Source organism: Salmo salar, chromosome ssa25 (assembly GCF_905237065.1).
Source record: "Salmo salar chromosome ssa25, Ssal_v3.1, whole genome shotgun sequence".
Taxonomy (NCBI): Eukaryota; Metazoa; Chordata; class Actinopteri; order Salmoniformes; family Salmonidae; genus Salmo; species Salmo salar.
This window is the reverse complement of record NC_059466.1, coordinates 16,983,790-17,010,396: the sequence shown is the minus strand read 5'-3', so window position 1 is coordinate 17,010,396 and position 26,607 is coordinate 16,983,790. Positions and strand designations below refer to the sequence as shown.

Genomic DNA, 26,607 nt, shown 5'->3' with positions numbered 1-26,607 from the left:
GAACTTTTTATCAATCTCTCTCACTCTCCAGGCTTTTGTCATTAAATAAATGAGGCTTGCACCAACTTGATGCTTGAAACCACGCTGCAAATGTCAGCCCATCATTGTCAGAAATAAATGTATTGACATTAAATTAGTAGGTTATTACTTTATTATTACCATGATATTGTACAATTAAACCACTATTACTTTTCTTTCACTAATGCAGGCACGGATCCATCCAAAAATATCTGTAAGAACTCTACCAGCTAAGCTATGGTTCCCCCTGGTCAGATGTGACACCCATGATGATGTTGAGTTGGCGCACCTGCATACAGTACACTGTAAAGACGTTACTGTGAATTTGACAGAAGCTTACAGTCAGCTCGGTGGCAAGTAAAATGACACACAGTAAAATACCGTAAAATTGGGTATATGCTCCTAAAAACCAGTGAGATGGGAGAGGCGGGACATGCAGCAAGCATCACAAATAGAACCAAATTCTATTTTAGTGCCTGGCTACCCAGATGCTCCCTGACTTGAGCAGTGTGGATGAACTCATTGAATAACATGTATGTGTAAATGTATTTTGTGTGGTCAGCATGTTAGAGGACAAGCATTGGCCTACATGGTTATATTATTTGTCCATGTCATATTGAAAGTTGTTATAACTCTGTAGTTACTAAAATTATTTAATAACATTACTTGAAAATGTAAATGTTTAACTGATTCTACTGCTAATGACTTCCAAATGAAAATGAATGTGTTTATAATCGATTTAATGCACGCGACAAACGTTGGGGGTGCTTTGCGCTGTTTCTACTGCTCTCGGCTCTCCACTTCTATTCTGGTCCACCTTAAAAGTGCTCTGACTGTCCGTGTATGATTTCCTGACAACGCCCCATGCCAAAAACGATAGGCCAATTTTACCTGCTGTAAAGGAGCAGCTCCGAAACTGTTCAAGGGGTTGGATTGGGCTACGGCAAAATCTACCCCTTTAGAATAACTATTTTATTGTTTGTTTGGGGGTCTGGAGAGACTGGACTTCTCACGGAAAAAGAACAGGGTCACGCACATATTAGGCTATTCATTTAGGGGAATTTTCCTGAACTTGCTTAATCCCCCAAACACTTCTGGATTTTCACCGCGCATCTAACACGGTCGATTTTGACCGCCTGGGACTGTCTACGTCGCGTTGCGGGAGATCTGCGTTACAAAGAGACCTCTCTATTTTTAAACGTTTTTTATTTATTTTTTTTAATTTTTTTTACCTTTATTTAACTAGGCAAGTCAGTTAAGAACAAATTATCTTTGAAGGGATTCACTGATGTCTGGATATTAACTTCCCTTGTTATTTGAGAACTGTCTGTGAGGAAGACAGTGAATGTTATTTTGTTGGTGTTTTTGAACATTTTATAGCCGATTTACAGCAGAAGCGTCACCATGTTGAGTAACGCTGGAGTCTATGCTGTCAAAAAGCGGAAGAAGCCCGTTCAGAAAATGTAAGGATGTCATTTAAACCTGTTTGACTTGACAATAAATATTTTGGGAAGTCTGATTTAGGTCTAGCATGAGCTAGATAGTGTACAGAATCGTGCATGATTATAACATTTGCTACATGTCTTTTCCCGACCATATATATCAAATATATTGACATTTTATAATGCAATTTCTCAAGAATATGCTAATGCACATACAATGTGTGCATTACATACATTATAATGTCAAGTGAGTTATTTAACTCTCGTTCGATGTAATTTCAGTAACAGTCAATTCAATATCGTATCCAATAGCCAGGTGAGATATAATTAATATGTTTAGGCTATACATTGCATATTTATCCATGCAGCTAAATATAATCATTTACTTCGTGCTGTTTGATTATTTTCTTCATAAATGGTTATTAGTGTTGGTCTATTGCTAGTTTTCTAGTCTATCTTCTGGGGTAACTGGCTTTCTTTCTACACAGACAGTGGACAAAGTCTCACGTTTACGCACACACAGCTAGTAATAGTGCATGTGTGTTGTGTTGATGTGTTGCTGTAAATTTGTGCCTGACCAGAAGTTCTTGTGCCTCCATTTAGTTTTCACCGGGTCACCTTAAGAATCTCTCATCGTGTATAGTTTTGGTCTGGCATGGAAATAGTTCTCTTGTATTAATCACAATCAAGTTTGAGAGTCGGCTGCGCTCTCACGCGATGCTTAAAGGAGGGCGGGGTGCGCGGGATGATCGCTGGCCGGAAGTATGTTATTGTAATCTGATACGGTTTCTTCTCATTATGCGAAAACACTTCTGTGTCTTTCCTACTTTTTTCGCTTAAGCATATCTTTTGACACGCGCTGTTATTACACAACCCAGTTACAAAAGAAACGTATGTTTTATAATGCAGTTTTTCGCGACTAAGTGAGATTTACTAATAGCTTGGCTGGAAGGAGAGAAAAAAGTTTTCCTTCATGGAAAACTAAAGCGGTGCAATATGTTTGTATTTGTTGTAGGCTACTAGTATGCTATGACATGACTTTTCCACTGTTTCCCCTTTTTTTATGATTCCAATAAAGTATTGAGAATGTTTCACATGCATGAATAATTAATAACACCTAGATACGTATTTGCTTACTATAATATATCCTAAGAATTAAATGTAAAAACGTTGATTTAACCAGGTTAATATTAGTTCATTACCATCTTCATGCAGTTCTTTTTATGCATTCTAAATACATTTTCTTTAGGCATGACATGTAGGATTTGTCAAACAACCAGACAAAATTGGTGTTCACCATAAACAACCTTGAGATTTGATGGAATGTGTTACAGCTATGTGTGCGTGTGTGCTTGTGTCTGTTAAACGTCTATGTTCTCCATGTAAGTGAAATCATATACAGTTTTTTCAAATTTTCCCTTTCCCAGTATAAATCCCAACAAAAAATAAGTAACTTTAGACCTGTGCCTGTGCAGACTTATGTCTCTGCCTTTGTGAAGATGTGGGGCTGTTCAGAGAGGCCTAAGGTTTCCTGGACAGCCATCTGGGTTTTGCAGCACAATGGCACCATGAGTCTGACTGTAAAAGGCTGTGGTCACTGCATAGTAGCATTCCAAAAGGGTTCTGTCCATCTGAATCTCTCTTTTTTTTCTCTCACCTTTGCTCATAGGCCTATGGCATGCTTTCATAAGTTTCTGCCCACGTGTTTTCAGTAAGTTAAAGCATTCTACAAGTGGTTATAGGCCTAATCATGTTAGACCAAATATGTGCATTACAGTAAAGATATCCAATATTATATTTTTAGTAACTTGCTATTCTTTCCATATAAATTACAGATTGTTCTGTTAGGCCTCTAAAATGTACAATTAAAAAGTACATGGACAACTTACACATTAGTACTATTGTAATTGCATAGTTAAGTTGCCAACCTGAATTAAAGTGTTTAACATATACAGTATATCTGAGACATTTCTACATCAGGTTGTGATTACTCCCAGAGCCCACTGTGTGACAATATGACTTAATTATTTCCTAAAGGTTATTAAAGTCTCTGTGGAAAAAATAGTGGGAAAGTGGTGTGTGTGTGTGTGTGTGTGTGTGTGTGTGTGTGTGTGTGTGTGTGTGTGTGTTTCTGTGTTTGCATGGTAGCTTAAGTAGCGTGTGTGTGTTTGTGTATGTTTGTGAGTGTGTGAGAGTTACAGATGATTAAGATAAAATGTATTATTGAATGTTTAATTTTGTGGCAGTTCATAAGTAGATTTCCAATGATTTCTATGGTGTTACAGTTGTTAATCCGTTTCAGAACGTGACAAAAAGCTTATTATGAGAGTGCTTACCATGTTCCGCTGGTGTCAACATTATTGTTGGCCAACAGCGAGGTAGGGGGATTAGTATGTCTCTACTAACTAACAATGGGGGAAAGGTAGGTGTGTGTGTGTGTGTGTGTGTACACACAGTCTAGCTGATAGAGATGAGGCAGAAAGCCAAATCAAATCTTCTGCACAACAGCATAGTGGCTTATTGTTCTATGGTTGTCTCATATGTACAGGGAGGCCTCCACAACAGCCTCAACTGTATACATCAAGTCACTGTTCTCAGCTGAACTTAGGCCACAACAGAAATTCACTAGGACCTGTTAGTTCTAACTGCAGCCTACATGTCAGACCAAAGACATATTTTAACAAACTTGTAGTTTAGTAATGTACCTGAGTGTGCTACTGTTGTTTATGTGGAGAGAGAAAAAACACACTCTACTTTCAACCTTAAATAATGCTTAATAACGCTACACTGTCTCTTTTATGTTGCCCCCACTGATCTGGGGAATGGGTTTTAGTTCGAGACAAGAAACAGTTTCTTTGAACAGAGTAACAAGGATGGTAATACCATGGTGATACCAGCCTTCATAGCCAGTCTTTCTTTTTCGTATAGGCAGCAGCCCTCAGTCTTTCTAGTGGTAGGGATCAGCTGATCAGACTGCAGCTCCCTGGGGGTTTGTGGGGAGGGGGACTCACTCAGTTTCCTTGCCAGGAGAGATGCCCTCCTGGCTGGCTACAGGACAACTTGAAGTGGGGTGTCCATACGGTACGGTGGTGTGGAGCCGTAGCGGATGAAACGGATCAATCCATTTTCATCCGCAAATAACAGAGCTTAGGTGGAAGGAATGTTCAGAGCACCTCAGGAACAGATACAAGGAAGGAAGATGTCGGCGGGTGGATATTGTAAAATAAAGTAGCTCTCTGTGTGTGTGTAGCCTTTCCTTCAGGGTTTCTGTAGTGTAGTAAGCTATCCTTCATTAGAGTGTTTCAGTGGCCGCTTATGCTAAATGTCGTGTGCTGTTTGAGTGAGTGCCCACTCCAGTCCACCATGTGGCTGAATAAGTCCATGGTTTCAAAGTTGTTAGATCTGATTGCATGATTGAAGTTATGGGTGTATCCTACGCATTTTTGGATGTATTCTCGGCCTGTTCAAAATACTTTCATGATCCCCAAACCACCCACTTTGAGCAGACAAAAGCATGCCGATTGCATTACAATGTACTCTGTGCAACATGAATCCCTTTGAATCAGAGTGAAGGGTCTTTGGGTTCAGCCATGTCTTTTTGCACTTTAAATAGGCTATCCATGAGAGAGGAAGAGAGAGATGAGGTAAACCTAGTTTGCTCTCACTCTAACAATGACTGCCGTGATGTCTGTGTATGGAGTCCCAAGATGCACTGCAACTGAAGGTGGAAAAAATGGGTCTGAATACTGGCTTTTGTCTCCGCAGGCGTTTTTGAAAAGTGAGGTCAGTCTTGCTCTATTTCTGGTTAGGTATTGCTTGGGTCTAAGGCCGGGAATTGAATTATGGCTGTATTCCCTGCAGGTCATTTAATAGGGAAAAGGGAAAAAAAACGACATATGATCATCGGCAGTTTCTGTAATGGGAAAGTCACACAAAGTATGGCAGAAACAGCTCTGTGAGGAAGGTGGAACCCTTGAATTTGGGAGGAGGGGAGATGTGTGGTTGTTGAACTTGACCAGCAGCTGTTATCTCCTGCTGCTCACTAGCCTACACTACTTTGGGTTGGGTCTTGTGTTGAGTTGGACTGTTGTATTGAAATGGATTAAAACCTTATATAGCCCCCTTATCATGGTTTTTCTCCAGTTGGTGTGAATATGCATTTTGTCCCCTGAGAATTCATTGTCTTACTGCTACAGTATGTCTTACAGGCACCGTTAGAACAAAGCCCTTGAGATAAATAGCAGCTGCCACTCCCCCAACCCTTAACCCACATTTGAAAACGTTTAATGGTGTACTGAAGTCGTCCACTTTTGCTCCAGCAGGTGTGAGGGGAGTTGTAGCCTCCTGGCTCCCATGATTTGGGTTTAGGGTATGTGTCATCTCCCTCCCTCCCTCTCTTCCAGTCCCAGCATGCTTGGCTTGAGCCTGAGCATGTGTGTCTGATTTGCAATTAATGACATGTGTGGTGGTCAACAATGGTGGTCCCAAGACTTCATCACACAGTTGCTCCTGAAGTGAAATAGAACATAAGCTCAACAAAACAAAGAAAGACCATGAGTAGCCTCTGATGTGGCCAAAAATACTCGGTTTTGACACACTGGAAATTAGAAAGAAAATCTAATTTAAGGCCTCAAGGTTGCATTGGGATTATTAAATAGATGTGAACGTTTGTAGACATTAACAACTGTCCATCTTTGTTAATTGTTATTTTTCCACTATACAGGCTTTTTTTGCATTGCAGGACATTTAATCTTGGATAAACTGTAGAGAGGAGTGATATTTGTATAATGCATGCCAGCAGCTGCACCGTAGGGTGTTCAATGCTTTTCTACTTAAAGCAGGCCATCACTCTGGCCTTAGGCGCTGCGATTGTCTCGTCTGACTCCTATCTCAGTAGGCTAATGATGCATGATGACTCACATTATAAAACAGTGTGCTTCACTATGTTTATTAGTCACATTTATGAGTTGCATCGTCTTTCCTGCGTTCGGGCAAGAGTGGCGTACCACATTGCACAGTGGGTTTCAATAATGTAAGCGGCGCACCACTATTGCTCACTGGGTTTCGATACTGTTCATGTTTTTATTAGTGTGTCATACACCAGTGATGGGAAGTTTGGCTGTTTTTACCGACTTTTCAACTCATTCAGTCCAAAAAACATGAATTTGTTTATTTGATTCAGTAATGCCCAGAGCACGCTGGACCCCAAAAATTTGAAAGAATCATGATTCTACAAGACTCTAGTTCGCCATAGGGGTCTTATTGGAGCTGTCGTTTGTGACTGAGAATTCTGAAAGTGTGCTTCAAAACAATGTACATTTCTGATTGCTAGGCATACAAATAAGATTATTTCTTGACACCTTTGAAACAAGTTGTAATTGCGGCCGCAAACGGACTAGATTGTGAACGACTCTTGGCGTAATGCAATTGCTTGACTGCGCGAGGGAGATTAGCACAACAAAATCGTTTTGCGAACTCCAGAAGCCCCCCCAAATGATTAGTTAATTCTCAAGTTCGAGTGTTGAGCAGAGGCAGCCTGTGTATGTTTTGGTAGAAAGCTGTGTCCATCGATAACAAACAATAATCAATTAATTGCATTCGTTTTTTGCACCATGTGATCAGTTATGCGTTAAATATATGCCTTTTCCTTCTCTATGCGGCCTGCAGCATGAACTATTTTCTGTGTGCACGTGAAAGACAGTTGTTGGTAGGAGCACGTCTCCGGAGCCGCTGAGCTGGGGAGCACGTGTTAATCCTGCTGTAGGACTCATTACGGCCAGCAGCAGGTCAAATGAACAATTCAAATGAAAGAGTCACTTGGAAAAACAATTTGAATTTGTTCAAAAATAACAAATTGTTTATGAACTGTACATCCCTATCGTACCCCCAACTCAGAGGATGCCACGCCCTGGCAGGGCCTGCAGGCAAGGATGACTGAAGTGAGTCAGTCTTGGTTCATTTCGTTTTTAAAGTTCCTGTTCCCCTCTGCTTATGACAGTGTTACGAAATGTTTCTATTGTTAAATGCTTCATGCTTCTTATTTCATCACAGGAAGCTGTTTTAGTGGATGTCACTCTTGCCAGGCATTTAAAGCTTATGACATTTAGCTATAATAACATATGTCATAGACACATATTTTAGGTAAGCTACAGTCTAAAGATTGATGTGTACACTGGCCATTAAGAAGTACAGTGCATTTTACAACAAACTAACCACAATGATCATGTCTCTTTGCCTCTCAGCAAGAAAACCCCTGCTCCAGAAGTGGTTAAGTCGAACCCTTCCAAACGCCACCGGGATCGGCTGAACGGGGAGCTGGACAGGCTGACGGGCCTCCTACCATTCCCTGAGGATGTGTGCTCTCGCCTGGACAAACTCTCCGTGCTCCGCCTCAGCGTTGGGTACCTGAAGGTCAAGAGCTTCTTCAAAGGTGAGTGTCAGCTCAAGTGCCAGTCAAGTACCAAATGAATCAAACAAACATTGCTTGACTTGGGCCGGAGCTGTCCGGAACGCCATACCGGCACTTCACATTTTTTGGGAATTGCGTACCGGCTCCTCTATAAAAGCAAAGTAGCCTATCGCTGGCCCAGATTCACACACCGAGGCAAAAAAGGTTGATCAAAGTGGAATGAAGGTGGGATCTTCATTGAATAGCAACGGAGAGTAGGCATTCATTTCCTGATTCCGCTTTGTTGAAGTTTATTTTCAGCTAGTCTGTGAATCTGTGAGTGACGGTAGGCTGTTTGAGATTGAACCAGATTGAAAATGTGCCCGCCTGAATGACATGATGCGCTGTTCCATGTTGTCAAATTATGGTTTGTAAGGTCATCAAAAGTCATGGCAATTAGTTTCATAATTGTTGTTCATGTAATTCATGAAGGCACACTTTTAAATATGATCAATCAATAAAAAAAACGACATATCAGCCGTTATAGGAATGACCCTTCAGTACATGTCTGTGGTGCTGCATATGTGCTTGTGAGAGTAGGCCGTTGCCCGAGGAGAGAGAGAGCAACATTTCAAATCAAATTACATTTTATTTGTCACATACACATGTTTAACAGATGTTATTGCGGGTGTAGCGAAATGTTTGTATTTATTTAAAATATACAGCAGCAGGTATAAAATAATGACGGACAGACTAACTTGATCACCAATTCAAAACATAACTTGTAGCAGTTATGTTGCTAGTTAACTATAGCTACCTAAGCATTCATTTTGTTGTTGCCTTTCCACTGGCGCTGTAGAGCCTAAATAAATCTGCACCATTGGAAAGCTGGGATTCCCCTCTATTAAACAGTAGCCACGTAACTGTCACAACGTAAAAATAGCCTAATGGACAAATAACTTGCTGTGCATAGATCTCCCCCGAAACATGAATATTTAAGCTTTATATATAAACATGCCTAGTTAGATATCGTGCTTGAAGTAGTCTACCTTATCCATTTGATCCCAGATTTATTGAATGAGGGAATCATTTTATAAAGACAAAAGTATTTGGTTGTAATGTTGAAAAAGCCATGCCTGCTCACCTAGGAGCTCTCCATGTGGACATATGTTGACAACATGTGACTAACAGAGCAGTTCTACAGTTGAAGTCGGAAGTTTACATACACCGTAGCCAAATATATTTAAACTCAGTTTTTCACAATTCCTGACATTTAATCCTTGTAAGCATTCCCTGTCTTAGGTCAGTTAGGGTCACCACTTTATTTTAAGAATGTGAAATGTCAGAATAATAGTAGAGAGAATTATTTATTTCAGCTTTTATTTCTTTCATCACATTACCAGTGGGTCAGAAGTGTACATACACTAAATTAGTATTTGGTAGCATTGCCTTTAAATTGTTTAACTTGGGTCAAACGTTGCAGGTAGCCTTCCACAAGCTTCCCACAGTAAGTTGTGTGAATTTTGGCCCATTCCTCCTGACAGAGCTAGTGTAACTGAGTCAGGTTTGTAGGCCTCCTTGCTCGCACACACTTTTTCAGTTCTGCCCACAGATTCTCTATAGGTTTGAGGTCAGGGCTTTGTGATGGCCACTCCGATACCTTGACTTTGTTGTCTTTAAGCAATTTTGCCACAACTTTGGAAGTATGCTTGGGGTCAGTGTCCATTTGGAAGACCCATTTGCGACCAAGCATTAACTTCCTGACTGATGTCTTGAGTTGTTGCTTCAATATATCCACATAATTTACCTTCCTCATGAAGCCATCTATTTTGTGAAGTGCACCAATCCCTCCTGCAGCAAAGCACCCCCACAACATGATGCTGCCACCCCCAAGCTTCACGGTTGGGATGGTGTTCTTTGGCTTGCAAGCGTCCCCCTTTTTCCTCCAAACATAACGATGGTCATTATGACCAAACAGTTCTATTTTTGTTTCATCAGACCAGAGGACATTTCTCCAAAAAGTACGATCTTTGTCCCCATGTGCAATTGCAAACCGTAGTCTGGCTTTTTTATGGCGGTTTTGGAGCAGTGGCTTCTTCCTTGCTGAGCGGCCTTTCAGATTATGTCGATATCCTGTGGATATAGATACATTTGTACCTGTTTCCTCCAGCATCTTCTCAAGGTCCTTTGCTGTTGTTCTGGGATTTATTTGCACTTTTCTCACAAAATACGTTCATCTCTAGGAAACAGAACGCATCTCCTTCCTGAGCGGTATGACGGCTGCGTGGTCCCATGGTGTTTATACTTGCGTACTATTGTTTGTACAGATGAACATGCTACGATTAGACGTTTGGAAATTGCTCCAAAGGATGAACCAGACTTGTGGAGGTCTACAATTTATTTTCTGATGTCTTGGCTGATTTATTTTGATTTCCCCTTGATTTCAAGCAAAGAGGCACTGAGTTTGAAGGTAGGCCTTGAAATACATCCACAGGTGCACCTCCAATTGACTCAAATTATGTCAATTAGCCTATTAGAAGCTTCTAAAGCCATAACATCATTTTCAGGTATTTTCCAAGCTGTTTAAAGGCACAGTCAACTTAGTGTATGTAAACTTGTGACCCAGTGAATTATAAGTGAAATAATCTGTTTGTAAACAATTGTTGGAAATATTACTTGTGTCATGCACACAGTAGATGTCCTAACCGACTTGCCAAAACTATAGTGGTTGAAAAACTAGTTTTAATAACTCCAACCTAAGTGTATGTAAACTTCCGACTTCAACTGTACAACTGTATGACTAAGTGCCTTGATCAAGGGCACAACAGCAGGAGGTGGTAGGTCTACATGGGATCAGACACAGCAGCTTTGTAGTGTCAATAAGTCTTACTTTTTCATGTAGGTTATAATAATAGTCATGAAAATTTGGTTAAGTCATGGAGAAGTCATTGAAAATGTGTAAACTGTTAACAGTGAATACTCAGAGATCTCTATAGCATAATGTCATTTGTGAATTTCGGTGAACATAATCTAATGGTCTCACTTGGAAAAAGACAGCTCCTGCATTTCTTCCATCCCAAGTCAAGCACCGCAAACAGACAATTAAGAACTTATATGTCATTAAAGATCAGTGCAGTCTCCGTATTACAAAGTAGTTAAGGACAGAGTGAATAAATGGTGTCGTGTACATTCTGTCAGTGTAAAAGTAACCCAAGGAGAATACAAATATGCCGTAAGAAACTCAAGACTCTTGTGGAGGTAAAGCTAGAGGAAATGTTGTGTGGTTGACTGCAGCATTTAGCAGAGCATCAGCTGACCTAGGACATGACAACAATTTAACTAGAATCTCCAACACAGCATACACAGCAGTACTAGGCCTTCCTTTGGCTCCCAGAATCACAACAATCCTACTATGGCACGATAGGCCCTGATTCCAGCTAATTTCTCTAAACAAGGGCCATTTGTAAACACATCTGAAAGAGCTATCTTGTATTTCCTTGTTCCGTGACTATTTTTATGTACTGTTGAAAGTCTGCGCTCCCCTAGTGGGTTGGCAGCAGGACAGCCACAGAGCGCGGACATGAATAAATCAAGATGTTGTTGCATCTGTAGAAATGTGCCCAAGCCTGCCCCCGTCACTCTGTTTGTCTAACCTGGGTCACCTAAATGTTTGAAGCCTTTGGGGCCATTTTTACTTTCGAAGCAGACACAACAAACGTGTCGCCAGTAATGCACTTGGTAGACAACATAATGGGATGTTTTTTTATTATGCTGTATAGTTTCAATACCATACATCAGTGAATCTCTCTGTTACGTCATGGCTATGATAGGGAACGTGGCAATAAAAATACTTACTTAAACAGGCCACGGATAGCATAATTCCTGAGACAAAATAAAAAAGAGACATAAATTATAGCTAAATACTCCAATCAGCATATGTCTTGAGCCAGTACTGTATCTCGGAAAAGGAACCATGACTTCGTGGTCCATCTCTCTAACTTTTTATTGGAATTCCAGATCATCAAATCTTTAACTCTTTTTACCTTGTGTTGTTGTGGTGATGATAATCGATAGGAAAGAGTCCTGAAACAGACAGGTGTGTTTTACTGCTCTCGGCACATTGGCGAGAGAAATCTACTTAAGAATGCATGGCATGCTAGGAATCTGATAGAAGGGAAAGAGCACATCCTCAACAGTCATTACTTTACACCCCCCCCAAGGAATCACATCCCCAAATCACACAACATATTATACAATAAAAAATTAAATGGATACTACTTAAAACATCACAGGCTTAATCGATAAAAATTGAGTTTTGAGCACAGCAGTGGTGGAATTTACATAAGCGTAGGCCACTGGCCCATATTACCTAACAATGATTGACTGGGATCGGGACAGTCACATACCAAATGTTTTGTTCTATATGATGCAGAGCAATGTCAGGTGACTCATAAGATGCCTAATCATTAAAAAACCAACTCCAACAACCTCAACATGGCAGCCATTGAGGGTTAACAGACATCAAAGCCGGAGTGTTGGCAGAGGAATTGCTGAGTCAGTGATTTTGGCGCCTCTGGCACAGCCACCATATCCTCTCAGTCTCCATGTCTTCTTACACTCTCAACCCTGGCCAGAACCATAACCCTGGCCATTGGTGAGTGTCGATGGGCAGTTTAAGCTTTAGAAAACCAATGACTTCTTTATTCACATTCTCAGTGAATCCTCAATAACTCAGCCCTCAACCTCTACCGCCGTAGGCGCCAACATGAGGTCCTGTAGTGGGCTAGGCATTGACAAGCTCACATCCCATAGATTTATGAGCTGTTAGAACTAGTTATTTAAATTGTATCCCTCTCTTCTCACACTCTATTTAGCTCTGGAAAGTCCCTGGTCTGTGTACAGTGCAAGACTTGCTGATTTAAAGGATGGATAGGTTTTAAAGTGTTGAAAGACAAATCACAGCTCTGCTCATCTCAAACCAGAGGTGATGACGTTCCTGAAGAGAGTTGACTCCTCCTCATACATCATTGCGCCCTCTCACCCCTTTCTCTCCCACACGAGATATAATTTAAATTCCCTCTCATAGAGAAATTCTTATGTCACCTTTGCGTGGGATAAGCGTGTGATCCGGTGATTCATAAACTGTGTTCCATTCATGTTTAATTACACAGGTGAGCTATGAAGGATTGAAGGATGATTCTGGTCCGCGCTGTTAAAGTGGATAAAGAGGAGAATGATAAAGGTGTCTGTGAGGGAGGCAATGCCCTTTCTCTCTCTCTCTCTCTCTCTCTCGCTCTCTCTCTCTCTCTCTCTCTCTCTCTCTCTCTCTCTCTTTCTCTTTCTCTTTCTCTTTCTCTTTCAATTCAATTTCAGGTCTTTATTGGCATGGCAAGCATGTTAACATTGCCAAAGCAAGTGAAGTAGATAATAAACAATAAAAATGAACAGGAAACATTATACACACAGAAGTTCCAAAATAATAAAGACATTTCAAATGTCATATTATATCTATATACAGTGTTGTAACAATGTGCAAATAGTTAAAGTACACAACAGGGATAATTAATAAACATAAATATGGGTTGTATTTTACAATGGTGTTTGTTCTTCACTGGTTGTCCTTTTCTTGTGGCAACAGGTCACAGATCTTGCTGCTGTGATGGCACACTGTGGTATTTCACCCAGTAGATATGGGAGTTTATCAAAATTGGATTTGTTTTCAAATTCTTTGTGGATCTGTGTAATCTCTCTCTCTCTCTCGCAGTTGTGTTGTTCCTCTGGCATTTTGTTGGCACCTCTAAATCATGCAGACAGATGGTAGTGAGTAGAAAAGCTGCCCTGACTTTTTTTAAAGTACTTGTAGGAGGTATTTTTAATACACAATGAATGATAGCTTTACATGCTTCATACACAGCTGGTTTGTTGAGTGTTTACACTTCTTTGATGCTCAATGCCTAAGTTGCTCTATTTTTTTACAATTTAGAAAGGAATGAGAGGCAGGAGAATTAAAATAATGAAACAGCTCCCTTCCCCTCCTCTCTCCTCTCTGCACTCACGAGTCAGAGGTCAAGGTTCAGAAAGTTCAGTGAGATGTTACATAGCTTCCCCTTCCCCTCTCCCCCGGCCCCGGCACACTCCTCCTCTTCTATCCTCCCTCCTGGGAGTCCGTTTTCAACAGGAAAAACATCCCTGTCCCAAAGTGGGAGTGGAGGAACAAACATCATACTGTTTCTGAACTTTCAGTTAGACTGGGCTTTCACTTGACTTACAGGAAGTTGAATAGATACGGTCCTAATATACAGGTAACTGCCAAAATAAAGGAAACACCAACATAAATTGTCTTAATAGGGCGTTGGGCTACCACGACCTGCCAGAACCGCTTCAATGCGCCTTGGCATAGATTTTCCAAGTGTCTGGAACTCTATTGCAGGGATGCGACACCATTCTTCCATAAGAAATTCTCTCTCTCAAAAATGTATGATAATGGAAAACGCTGTCTCATGCACCGTTCCAGATTGCGTTGAGATCTGGTGACTGAGACACACACACACACCCTACCCTATTTAGGGGACATTGAGTGGTTTTCTGGCCTATCCAGAAAAATAATACATTTTCTCTACCTCTGAGCGACAGAGCAAATCCAGCAATCGTGGTTTCATCTCACTGTGATACTCTCAGCAGGATTTTGAGCTCTCAACATCATTTTATAGAATTGAAACACGGCCACTTTCCCTTGGTCACAGAGGGACAAAATCACTTTTTGCATAAAACTGAAGTTTTAACGAGTCTGCAGACATTAGAATGGTGTCTCTGCATTGCTCAGAGGATGCTTGGCAGAAAATGCTCTGTCGTCAGTTATATGAAATGGGGCCAAATTTGTACTGTCACTAAATATGATCATATTTATTCTATAGTTATAAGAAAGGTGAAATCTTATAGTAAGTCATTTGTAATTTGATTGTTACTATATTTAGAAAGCATTTCAGTCATTTCAAGCCCTATTCACCCACAGTTGTTGAATATATTTTCATTATATTTGTACTATGTACTCGAGCTTGTGTCATCAAAAGTGAGTGCACCTCAGCAATTTATAACTATTTTTAACAAAAAGTTCCGGACCTTTCAAGAACTATGCAGCATTACTAGTTATTGTTTATGGCCATCTCATGAAAAATAATTACTTTTGGGAATGTCTATTTAGACGGAAATCTACATTCTGCCATAAAGCTCAAGAGGCGCCCTATGCTCCTTTGTAACACCTCTTTCAAAGTCACAGAGATCTCTTCTTCTACAGTAGCCATGGTATTTAAAATAATGGGCAACTGGGCATTTTTATACATGACCCTAAACATGATCGGATGTAAATTGCTTAATTAACTCAGGAAACACACCTGTGTGGAAGCACCTGCTTTCAATATACTTTGTATCCCTCATTTACTCAAGTGTTTCTTTATTTCGGCAGTTATCTGTATGTATCACGGCTCAGGATATGACCCAGATGCAGACACAGGAGGCGGATAGTACAGTTCTCAGATGATTTATTATGAACACAAGGCAGGCAAAGGGCAGGTCGAGGACAGTTAGGGTTTCGTGATCAGGCCAGAGTCAGGCAGGTACAAGACAGCAGGCAGGCTCGGGGTCAGGGCAGGCAGAATAGTCAGAACTGAGAAAACTAGGAAACAGATCTTAAGAAATAGGAAGATGGGAAAGCACGCTAGACGAACTGGCAACATACAAACAGAGAACACAGGTATAAATACCCCGGGGATAATGGAGAAGATGGGCGACACCTGGAGGGGGGTAGAGACAAGCACAAAGACAGGTGAAACAGATCAGGGTGTGACAGTATGTGTAAATTGTGTGTGTCAGTGTTCATTTCATCAACAAACATAGTGACTAAAATATTTGTCAAACATTTTCCAGTGGCAATTGATGAGAATATAACTGACTAAAAAGACCCTGAGAAAAACTCTAACTAAACAAAAATTATTTTTTATTTCAGTTGACTTTTCATTTCAGTTGACTAAAAGAAAAATTATCTAAATCTGACAACTAAGTGTACTGGACAAGAGTTTTTTGAGAGATTGAGAGCTTTTCAGTGATAAGCACAATTAATATTAGCAGCACAGCATCTCAGCGCAGTTCTGTTCAGCAGTAGGAAGGACATGCCACACCCGACACACACAGCCTACATCAGCTAGTGAGCTGCAGGGGAGCAAGCGATGAGTGTGGGCAGACAGTCTCCTATGCTTCCCTTTGCTTTAGATACCCTTTGCCTGGTTAAGAAACACAAGCTGCTTTAGAAAATGAAATACGATAGCAGCATTGAGTTTAATTTTAATACAACAGTCTAGGTATGTTTTTCTCTCTGTTGAGTATAGAAAGTTGTCTGTCTTTGAATTTGTAGTCTGGCTCAACCCTCCCACTTTCCCCACTGCATTTCATAGCAATGTTTTGTAGCCAATGTAGCCAAGTCTCCCTTTTTTTCTCAGAGAAGATTGCTTGATTCTAGCCCTTACTATTCAAAAGATATGACCTATAATACTGACTTTACGTTCTTTTCTTTCTATCATGCATTTTTCGGGCCACATTTTACATTCATAAAGCATATTGCAGGCCGTTCTAAAACTAGGCTACTTGCAGACCAGAGCATAAACCATTTGTTTAGGCTACACCTTGTTCAGTCATGTTACCTCATTAGCTAGCTATTGCTAACAACCTGAAGCACGTTCAACAGGATGCAACGAATTGGAACGTTCAGATAGAAATATGCTATGTAGAACAAAAATGCCTCTCTGAACTTCTATCTGCAACGTTCAAGAACGTTTTGCAACTGAACATGGCCCTGGTAACATTACCAGTAGCCTATATGCAAACATTTGGTGGCACAGAAAGAAATGAAAAGGGATAGCAAACAATTTATTGACTATATTCCTCTTGCCATTACGCTATATCTGACTGTGTAAATAGCTTTATTTTGAGTCAAAGTGGACCCAGTGACTTAGACTTCAGCACTTGGACCAGGTCTCGAGCACTGAGACTTGGACTTCAGCCATAGGGATTCGTACTCAACTCGTGACTCGACCATTGTTGACTCGGACTTGGACTTGTACTCGAGCACAGGGGAATTGGGACTCGATTTGGACTTGAGGTTTAGTGACTCCACTACGTCCACTGTGGTGTCTGTGGAGTGTTGATAACAATGGAAATTATGCGAGTGACCGAGGTACAACCCATACTACTTTGCGGCACCATCTTGTGATTGTGCTACTCTCTCTCTCTCTCTCTCTCTCTCTCTCTCTCTCTCTCTCTCTCTCTCTCTCTCTCTCTCTCTCTCTCTCTCTCTCTCTCTCTCTGTGTTTGTGTGTGTCTGTTTTGTATGTAATGTGCATTATCTAAATCATATCAAATTAAATTGTATTGGTCACATACACATATTTATCTGAAGTTATTGCAGGTGTAGCGAAATGCTTGTGTTCCTAGCTCCAACAGTGCAGTAGTATCTAACAGCTCACAACAATACACCTGAATCTAAAAGTAAAATAATTAAGAAATATATAAAAATTAGATTGAGCAATGTCGGAGTGGCATTGACTAAAATACAGTACAATAAGGACAACAACCACCCGAGCCACTGCCTGTTCACCCCACTACCATCCAGAAGGCGATGTCTGTACAGGTGCATCAAAGCTGGGACCAAGAGACAGAAAACAGCTTCTATCTCAAGGCTGAAGTAGGAATTTACATGGCCAGATAATTCTTATATTTTCTTATATACACTGATTGTACAAAACATTAGGAACACCTTCCTAATATTGATTTGCACCCCCTTTTGCCCTCCGAACAGCCTCAATTCTTCGGGGCATGGACTCTACAAGCGTTCCACAGGGATGCTGGCCCATGTTGACTCCAATGATTCCCGCAGTTGTATCAAGTTGGTTGGGTGGTGGACCATTCTTGATGCACACGGGAAACTGTTTAGCGTGAAAAACCGGCAGCTTTGCAGTTCTTGACACACTCAAACTGTTGGGCCTGACACCTACTACATACCCTGTTCAAAGGCATTTCAATATTTTGTCTTGCCCATTCAGCCTCTGAATGGCATACATACTATACACAATCCATGCCTCAATTGTCTCAAGTCTTAAAAATCATTCTTTAACCTGTCTGTTCCTCTTCATCTACACTGATTGAAGTGGATTTAACAGGTGACATCGTTAAGGGATCATAGCTTTCACCTGGATTCACCAGGTCAGTCTATGTCATGGAAGAAGCAGGTGTTCCTAATGTTTGTCATATTTCTGTTGTTGGGAAGATAATTGGATGTTATGCAGAAAAATATGTTGATAGGACAAGGCTATGTATGTTTGTGCACATGGAAGTCAGTGATTAACAGAGCATTTGCAAAGTATTCAGACCCCTTGACTTGTTCCACATTTTGTTACGTTACAGCCTTATTTTAAAAATGTTGATTTTTAAAATCCTCATCAATCTTCACACAATACTCCATAATGACAAAGCAAAAACAGGTTTTTAGACATTTTTGCAAATGTATTCAAAATAAAAAATAAAAAACAGAAATATCTTATTTACATAAGTATTCAGACCCTTTGCTATGAGACTCGAAATTGAGCTCAGGGCCATCCTGTTTCCATTTATCATCCTTGAGATGTTTCTACAACTTGATTGGAGTCCACCTGTGGCAAATTCAATTGATTGGACATGATTTGGAAAGGCACACACCTGTCTGTATAAGGTCCCACAGTTGACAGTGCATGTCAGAGCAAAAAACAAGCCATGAGGTCGAAGGAATTGTCTATAGATCGCCGAGACAGGATTGTGTTGAAGCACAGATCTGGGGAAGGGTACCAAAACAATTCTGCCGCATTGACGGTCCCCAAGAACACTTTGGCCTGCATCATTCGTAAATAGAAGAAGTTTGGAACCACCAAGACTCTTCATAGAGCTGGCTGCCGGCTCGGCCAAACTGAGCAATCGGGGGAGAAGGGCCTTGGTCAGGGAGGTGACCAAGAACCCGATGGTCACTCTGACAGAGCTCCAGAGTTCCTCTGTGAAGATGGGAGAACCTTCCAGAAGGACAACCATCTCTGCAGCACTCCACCAATCAGGCCTTTATAGTAGAGTGGCCAGACGGAAGCCACTCCTCAGTAAAAGGTATATGACAGCCCGCTTGGAATTTGCTAAAAGGCACATAATGGACTATCAGACCATGAGAAACAAGATTCTCTGGTCTGATGAAACCAAGATTGAACTTTGGCCTGAAGGCTAAGCGTCATGTCTGGAGGAAACCTGGCCCCATCCCTACGGTGAAGCATGATGGTGGCAGCATAATGCTTTGGGGAAGTTTTTCAACGGCAGGTTCTGGGAGACTTTGAAAGGGCATTTAGTTGACTAAAATGGCTCACTGTTTTGTCATTTTGAATATAACTAGACATTATTGAAATTACAAAAATGTGACTAAGACTTGATGATATTTTAGTCAAAATTACTTAGACTAGACTAAATCAAAAATCTTCATATGAAGCCTAACAATTTGTTCAATGGGCAGGTTTTTTCCCTGACACTGTGAGGCTACTTTCCCATGTGCTGGAGGAACAGACACATAGTGGCACTGGCCCAATGCAGCATAATTTGTATACTGCTATTAGTGGCATTTTTATGGGCATACAATACATGCCAATGTAACCCCTCACCCTTTGACCCAACTCCATGTTATGGACATGCAGCACCTGAAACCTTGCACACTTGTCTCAGCCCCACCCGGCCAACTCTAGCCTTGCGTGGCATGGTCTTTTAAAAACTGGGCTTAGCGACTTTGAATCGGTGATTAAAGGGCCTCAGTTGCATTGTTGACGTTTTTCATTCTTTATTTGATATGATGGAACAATAGACGCCGGAAAGTGGGTCATTTGTACACTTGGCGATAGCAGATTGCATCATCACACATTGCATTGTCTCATGGTCCACACTGTAAAGTATTCAAAGAGCTTTGATATTCATTGTGATGTCGTTCATTGTCTCCGTTTCCGTCGGCCGGGTTGAATTCCCAGAGACTGTGTTATGGAGTGAAGTTGAAAATCTCACAGAATAGTTTAGTATGGACCTACACTACCGGTCAAACGTTTTAGAACACCTACTCATTCAAGGGTTTTTCTTTATTTTTACTATTTTCTACATTGTAGAACAATAGTGAAGACATCAAAACTATGAAATAACACATATGGAATCATGTAATAACCAAAATAGTGTTAAACAATTCAAAATATATTTATATTTGAGATTCTTCAAATGTTACCCTTTGCCTTGATGACAGCTTGGCACACTCTTGCCATTCTCTCAACCAGCTTCATGAGGTGTCACCTGGAATGCATTTCAAATAACTGGTTTGCCTTCTTAAAAGTTAATTTGTGGAATTTCTTTCCTTCTTAGTCCATTTGAGCCAATCAGTTGTGTTGTGACAAGGTAGGTGGGGTATACAGAAGATAGACAAATTTGGTTAAAGACCAAGTCCATATTATGGCAAGAACAGGTCAAATAAGCAAAGAGAAATGACAGTCCATCATTACTTTAAGACATGAAGGTCAGTCAATACAGAACATTTCAAGAACTTTGAAAGTTTCTAAAAGTGCAATCGCAAAAACCATCAAGCGCTATGATGAAACTGGCTCTTATGAGGACCGCCACAGGAATGGAAGACCCAGAGTACCTCTGTTGCAGAGGATAAGTTCATTCGAGTTACCAGCCTCAGAAATTGCAGCCCAAATAAATGCTTCACAGAGTACAAGTAACAGACACATCTCAACATCAACTGTTCAGAGGATATTGTGTGAATTAGGCTTTCATGGTCGAATTTCTGCAAAGAAACCACTACTAAAGGACACCAATAAGAAGAAGAGACTGGCTTGGAAAGAAACACGAGCAATGGACAGTAGACCGGTGGAAATCTGTCCTTTTGTCTGGAGTCCAAATTGGAGATTTTTGGTTCCAACCGCCGTGTCTTTGTGAGATGCGGTGTGGGTGAATGGATGATCTCTGCATGTGTATTTCCCACCGTAAAGCATGGAGGAGTAGGTGTTATGGTGTGGGGGTGCTTTGCTGGTGACACTGTCTGTGATTTATTTAGAATTCAAGGCACACTTAACCAGCATGGCTACCACAGCATTCTGCAGCAATAAGCCATCCCATCTGGTTTGGGCTTGGTGGGACTACTGTATCATTTGTTTTCAACAGGACAATGACCCAACACACCTCCAGGCTGTGTAAGGGCTATTTCACCAAGAAGGAGAGTGATGGAGTGCTGCATCAGATGACCTGGCATCCACAATCCCCCGACCTCAACCAAATTGAGATGGTTTGAGATGAGTCGGACCGCAGAGTGAAGGAAAAGTAGCCAACAAGTGCTCAGTATATGTGGGAACTCCTTCAAGACTGTTAGAAAAATGTGTTCCAGGTGAAGCTGGTTGAGAGAATGCCAAGAGTTTGCAAATCGGTCATCAAGGCAAAAGGTGGCTATTTGAAGAATTTCAAATATAAAATATATTTTGATTTGTTTAACACTTTTTTGTTTACTACATGATTCCGTATGTGTTATTTGATAGTTTAGATGTCTTCACTATTATTATACAATGTAGAAAAGAGTAAAAATAAAGAAAATCCCTTGAATTAGTAGGTGTTCTAAAACTATTGACCAGTAGTGTAGAACACTAGGGAAAGGATCCAGCCGTTTCCATCGTACATTTTCTGGTGAAAACATTGCACACAATTATTTAATACACAAAAAAATATATATATATTTTCGCAGGAGCATTTTTCTTCATTCTCAGATTGACCGAATGTGTTGATCCTCATGCCATTGGCGAATATAAGCACAACAGATATAGAAGCACAAAAACAAGTCCACTGCATGGTTTCAGAGGGGCTTTGCCTGGGCAACAATACAGATAGTATCAGCCAGCAAGGTCTACTCTGTACTGCTCCCCCCAGTCAAAACAAACACTGGTAGAGCTCAAGTGGGGGCAGGTTTAGGGACCTGATAAAGATCCTGTAAACGGTTTGGGAGAGAAATGGCAGAACCAAATATATTTGATGGATGCTAGTTACATTTAAAGAGCCGTTTATGAAAGCTTGATGTGTGTGTCTTTGTTTTTCCTTTTCAAATTCCTTTTTAAATGGCTGATATGGCCCAAACTGATTTGAAAACGACATATTGTATGTGTGTCTTGGCTTTGTATCGAGACTTTATGAGGTAACGTTAGATATTTTGGAACACTTGTAGGACATTCTCCTGGCGGCACATTGTGTGTCATTGTAAAAAAGCAAATAATGGAGCGTCTTTTCAAGTTAATTGAAAAAATCCTCAGTATGTCTGTTTGCCATTATAGCGGCTTTGTTGATGTCAAATCGCTCGCTGTTCATTTCTATGTCTTAGGAATGTCCACAAAGCACCCACATTGACACAAACCGACCAACCCAAACAAGGTCAAAGTGTATCAAAACAACAAGAACACTCGTCAAAAACACAATCATTTGAGAATGGGGTAAAAACTTCTAAAAGCCTTCTACTTGGGAGAGGCAAGAGCATTTGTATTGGAGAAGTCTTGTTGTTTGTTATTGAATCATGATTAACTGACCATCAGTCTATTTTCTTGAAGGACAAGCTGTTTTGGGTAAAACTCTCTTTAAACTCCAGTGTAATTCACCTGTCAACCTAATATCAACATCTCCAGGAAAGACCATTTTACTGAAGTGACAGGTTTTATTTTCATTGAACAATTGCCTGTTGGCTCTCACTCCATGGCTCGCCTTTCAGTATAGCGTGAGAATCCAAACGACCATTGGGAAGTCGTTTTAATGATGTTTTCATTTCTACTAACCAAATTTGGTGTACGGCTTATGATCTGGCTCCCACTGCCGACACGATACTCCCATTTTCTGCCTTATTTTGGATCATAAGAACGTTAGGCGTTAGAACCTGCACACCATTCTGCTCAGGACACATGCATAAAGATTGGTCCTTCTAAATGCCAACCTTTTTGCAGCTGACAAAAAAAATGTAATTTGATTCAAATATAGCCTGGGTAACTTATGTTATAAAAGGGCATAGATTATGATTACTCATCTTATGTTGGAAGGTTGACCTGAAGTAGGCAGGTGGTGGTCAAATGTTTAGTAGATCCATTGCTGTTGTGCTCGTTCACCCTCTCATTGTCTGCCTTTGTGTTGTTGTTGGCTTCCTTCAGGCTGGCCTGCTACCATGGTTTATACGCTGACATTTAACGTCTCCCACAGAGGACCACTCTGTTTATTTAAAACTATAATCAACAGACTATGAACCATTTCAGAGCTTTATAGAGAATTCTCAGGCAATGATAAAAATGGAGGATGCATTAGTCTTTCTGTGATTCAAATCTCTCTCAAAGCATTGAAGAATTGTGAAATATCAACAAAAAAAATACAAGCCAGGAAAGAAGACACCAATCCCCCCCTTCCTCTAGAACAGCAAAGAATTCAGAAGAAAACAAAATATGTCTAATGCAAAGAAGCATGACATAAACAACAAGAAGAAGCGGCCTGTTTTGGGAGAGTAGTTCTATTTTGTCTGATATGGCTGTCGGTGTGCCATGGAGGTCATGCAACAACCTAACATGCCTCTCTTTGACTCTGTTCTCTTCTCTGAAAGGGCAGGTCACTGAAGGAATATAAACCACCATTACCACTCACACTCTATCAGACATAGCCTAATCTCCTCCGCTGTTACTCACTACCATCCCAACCAAACACTATCTGATCTGAGAGGCTAAATTTAGACGGGAGATATGGGCCAATTTCAACGTGTTTTTTTTGGTCTTCAAACTATTCCCGTACGTCTCGGCACAATGAGTTCTTTCTCCCAGCTTTGATCAACTGCATACAAGGTGATAAGGATCAGTATGGCAGTGTGATATCTAGAGCACACCAGGCACAGAGTTAGTTTGGGTTGCCAGATCATATTCACGTTTGCCAAGGAGGAAGATTCCTATCCTAGATTGTGCCCCCCTGAGTGCCCCCATCAAACATAATTTTTTAACAGACACGGAGAAGAACTCAAATTGTTCAATGCGTCTCTCATATTGAGTTATGAATGGTGCCTAAACACTGTTTATTTACTTGGATGAACCCCTCATCCAGGATGGCTTAGTTGGCTTTCATGAGGCGGCAGGTGGTTAGATGGTTGGACTAGTAACCGAAAGGTTGCAAGATCGAATCCCCGAGCTGACAAGGTAAAAATCTGTCGCTCTGCCCCTGAACAAGGCAGTTCCAACTGTTCCTAGGCTGTCATTGAAAATAAGAATTTGTTCTTAACTTGCCTAGTTAAATAAAGGTAAAAGAAAAATATGCAGTTCTTCATAAAGTAGTACTTCTAACATAAATCAAATCAAAGTGTATTTGTCACATGTGCCAAATACAACAGGTGTAGACTCTAACCAAGGCTCTAACCAATAGTGCAAAAAAGGTATTAGGTGAACAATAGGTAAGTAAAGAAATAAAACAACAATAAAAAGGCATGCTATATACAGGAGCGAGGCTATAAAAGTAGCGAGGCTTTAAAAGTAGCGAGGCTATAAAAGTAGTGAGGCTACACACAGACAGCGGTTATTCAGGCTAAATGAGGTAGTATGTACATGTAGATATGGTTAAAGTGTCTATGCATATATGATGAACAGAGAGTAGCAGTAGCGTAAAAGAGGGGTTGGGGGGGGCACACAATGCAAATAGTCCAGGTAGCCATTTGATTAGATGTTCAGGAGTCTTATGGCTTGGGGGTAAAAACTGTTGAGAAGCCTTTTTTTCCTAGACTTGGCACTCCAGTACCGCTTGCCATGCGGTAGTAGAGAGAACACTCTTTGACTGGGGTGGCTGGTGTCTTTGACAATTTTTAGGGTCTTCCTCTGACACCGCCTGGTGTAGAGGTCCTGGATGGCAGGCAGCTTAGCCCCAGTGATGTACTGGGCTGTACACACTACCCTCTGTAGCGCCTTGCGGTCAGAGGCCGAGCAATTGCCGTACCAGGCAATGATGCAACCAGTCAGGATGCTCTCGATGTTGCAGCTGTAGAACCTTTTGAGGATCTGAGGACCCATGCCAAACCTTTTTAGTTTCCTGAGAGGGAATAGGCTTTGTCGTGTCCTCTTCACGACTGTCTTGGTGTGTTTTGGACCATTCTAGTTTGTTGTTGATGTGGACACCAAGGAACTTGAATCTCTCAACCTGCTCCACTACAGCCCCGTCGATGAGAATGGGGGCGTGCTCGGTCCTCCTTTTCCTGTAGTCCACAATCATCTCCTTAGTCTTGGTTACGTTGAGGGATAGATTGTTATTCTGGCACCACCCGGCCAGGTCTCTGACCTCCTCCCTATAGGCTGTCTCGTCGTTGTCGGGGATCAGGCCTACCACTGTTGTGTCGTCTGCAAACTTAATGATGGTGTTGGTGTCATGCCTGGCCATGCAGTCGTGGGTTAAGAAAATGAACTGACAACAATTCTTCAGACGATGGCCAATACTAACTTGACCACCAATTTTAACTTTAGCCTTATAGCAAAGACATTTACCAATCTCAAGTACCTCAACTACACTTCAAGTTTCAAGTTCTATTAGTTGTATGTATGGGATACGCATGGTATACATCGTCTAAAGAAATGCTTACTTGTAGTTTCCTTCTTGACAATGCAACAACAATAAGATTTTTTTTAAACAAAGTAAATGGCAGTAGAATAGTATAAACATATCATAAGTATAATACAGGAAGGCACAATTTATAGTAAAATATATACACGTGTATTGAGGAAGGGGAGATGGGGTGCAGATGTATAAACTGAGCAGTATAATAAGAGTCTTGTAGCAGCAGTGATGTGCTGGTAGCAGCAGTGATGTGCTCCAGTGATGTGCTGGTAGCAGCAGTGATGTGCTCCAGTGACGTGCTGGTAGCAGCAGTGATGTGCTGGTAGCAGCAATGATGTGCTGGTAGCAGCAGTGATGTGCTTCAGTGATGTGCTGGTAGCAGCAGTGATGTGCTGGTAGCAGCAGTGATGTGCTGGTAGTTGCAGTGATGTGCTGGTAGTAGCAGTGATGTGCTGGTAGCAGCAGTGATGTGCTGGTAGCAGCAGTGATGTGCTGGTAGCAGCAGCAGCAGTGATGTGCTGGTAGCAGCAGCAGTGATGTGCTGGTAGCAGCAGCAGTGATGTGCTGGTAGCAGCAGTGATGTGCTGGTAGCAGCAGTGATGTGCTGATAGCAGCAGTGATGTGCTGGTAGCAGCAGCAGCAGCAGTGATGTGCTGGTAGCAGCAGTGATGTGCTGGTAGCAGCAGCAGCAGTGATGTGCTGGTAGCAGCAGCAGCAGTGATGTGCTGGTAACAGCAGCAACAGTGATGCGCTGGTAGCAGCAGCAGCAGTGATGTGCTGGTAGCAGCAGCAACAGGGATGTGCTGGTAGCAGCAGCAGCAGTGATGTGCTGGTAGCAGCAGCAGCAGTGATGTGCTAAGGTGCGGAGAATCAGAGCATGTGGTCAGTCCAGTTCAAGTGTTCAGCAGTCTGATGGCTTGCAGATAGAAACTGTCTCTGAGCCTGTTGGTCATCCTCCAATACCGTCTGCCCCACGGTAAGGGAGAGAACAGCTCGTGGCACTGTACTATGATAAGAAAAGGCAGACGATGTTGCCTTTCCCTCCAGTCATGGAAGTAACAGGAACATTAATCAAGTGAG

At 41.3% G+C, this 26,607-nt stretch overlaps 1 protein-coding gene across 1 annotated transcript in view; it reads left to right on the top strand.

Annotated features, from left to right (window-relative positions):
* Positions 1–896: 896 nt before the first annotated feature.
* Positions 897–26,607, top strand: part of ahr2b (aryl hydrocarbon receptor 2 beta) — a 47,751-nt gene continuing 22,040 nt past the window's right edge. The window contains 2 exon segments of the mRNA NM_001123556.1: positions 897–1,481; positions 7,703–7,890. Of these exon segments, the coding sequence (NP_001117028.1) occupies positions 1,423–1,481; positions 7,703–7,890 (247 nt within the window). The 5' untranslated portion in view covers positions 897–1,422.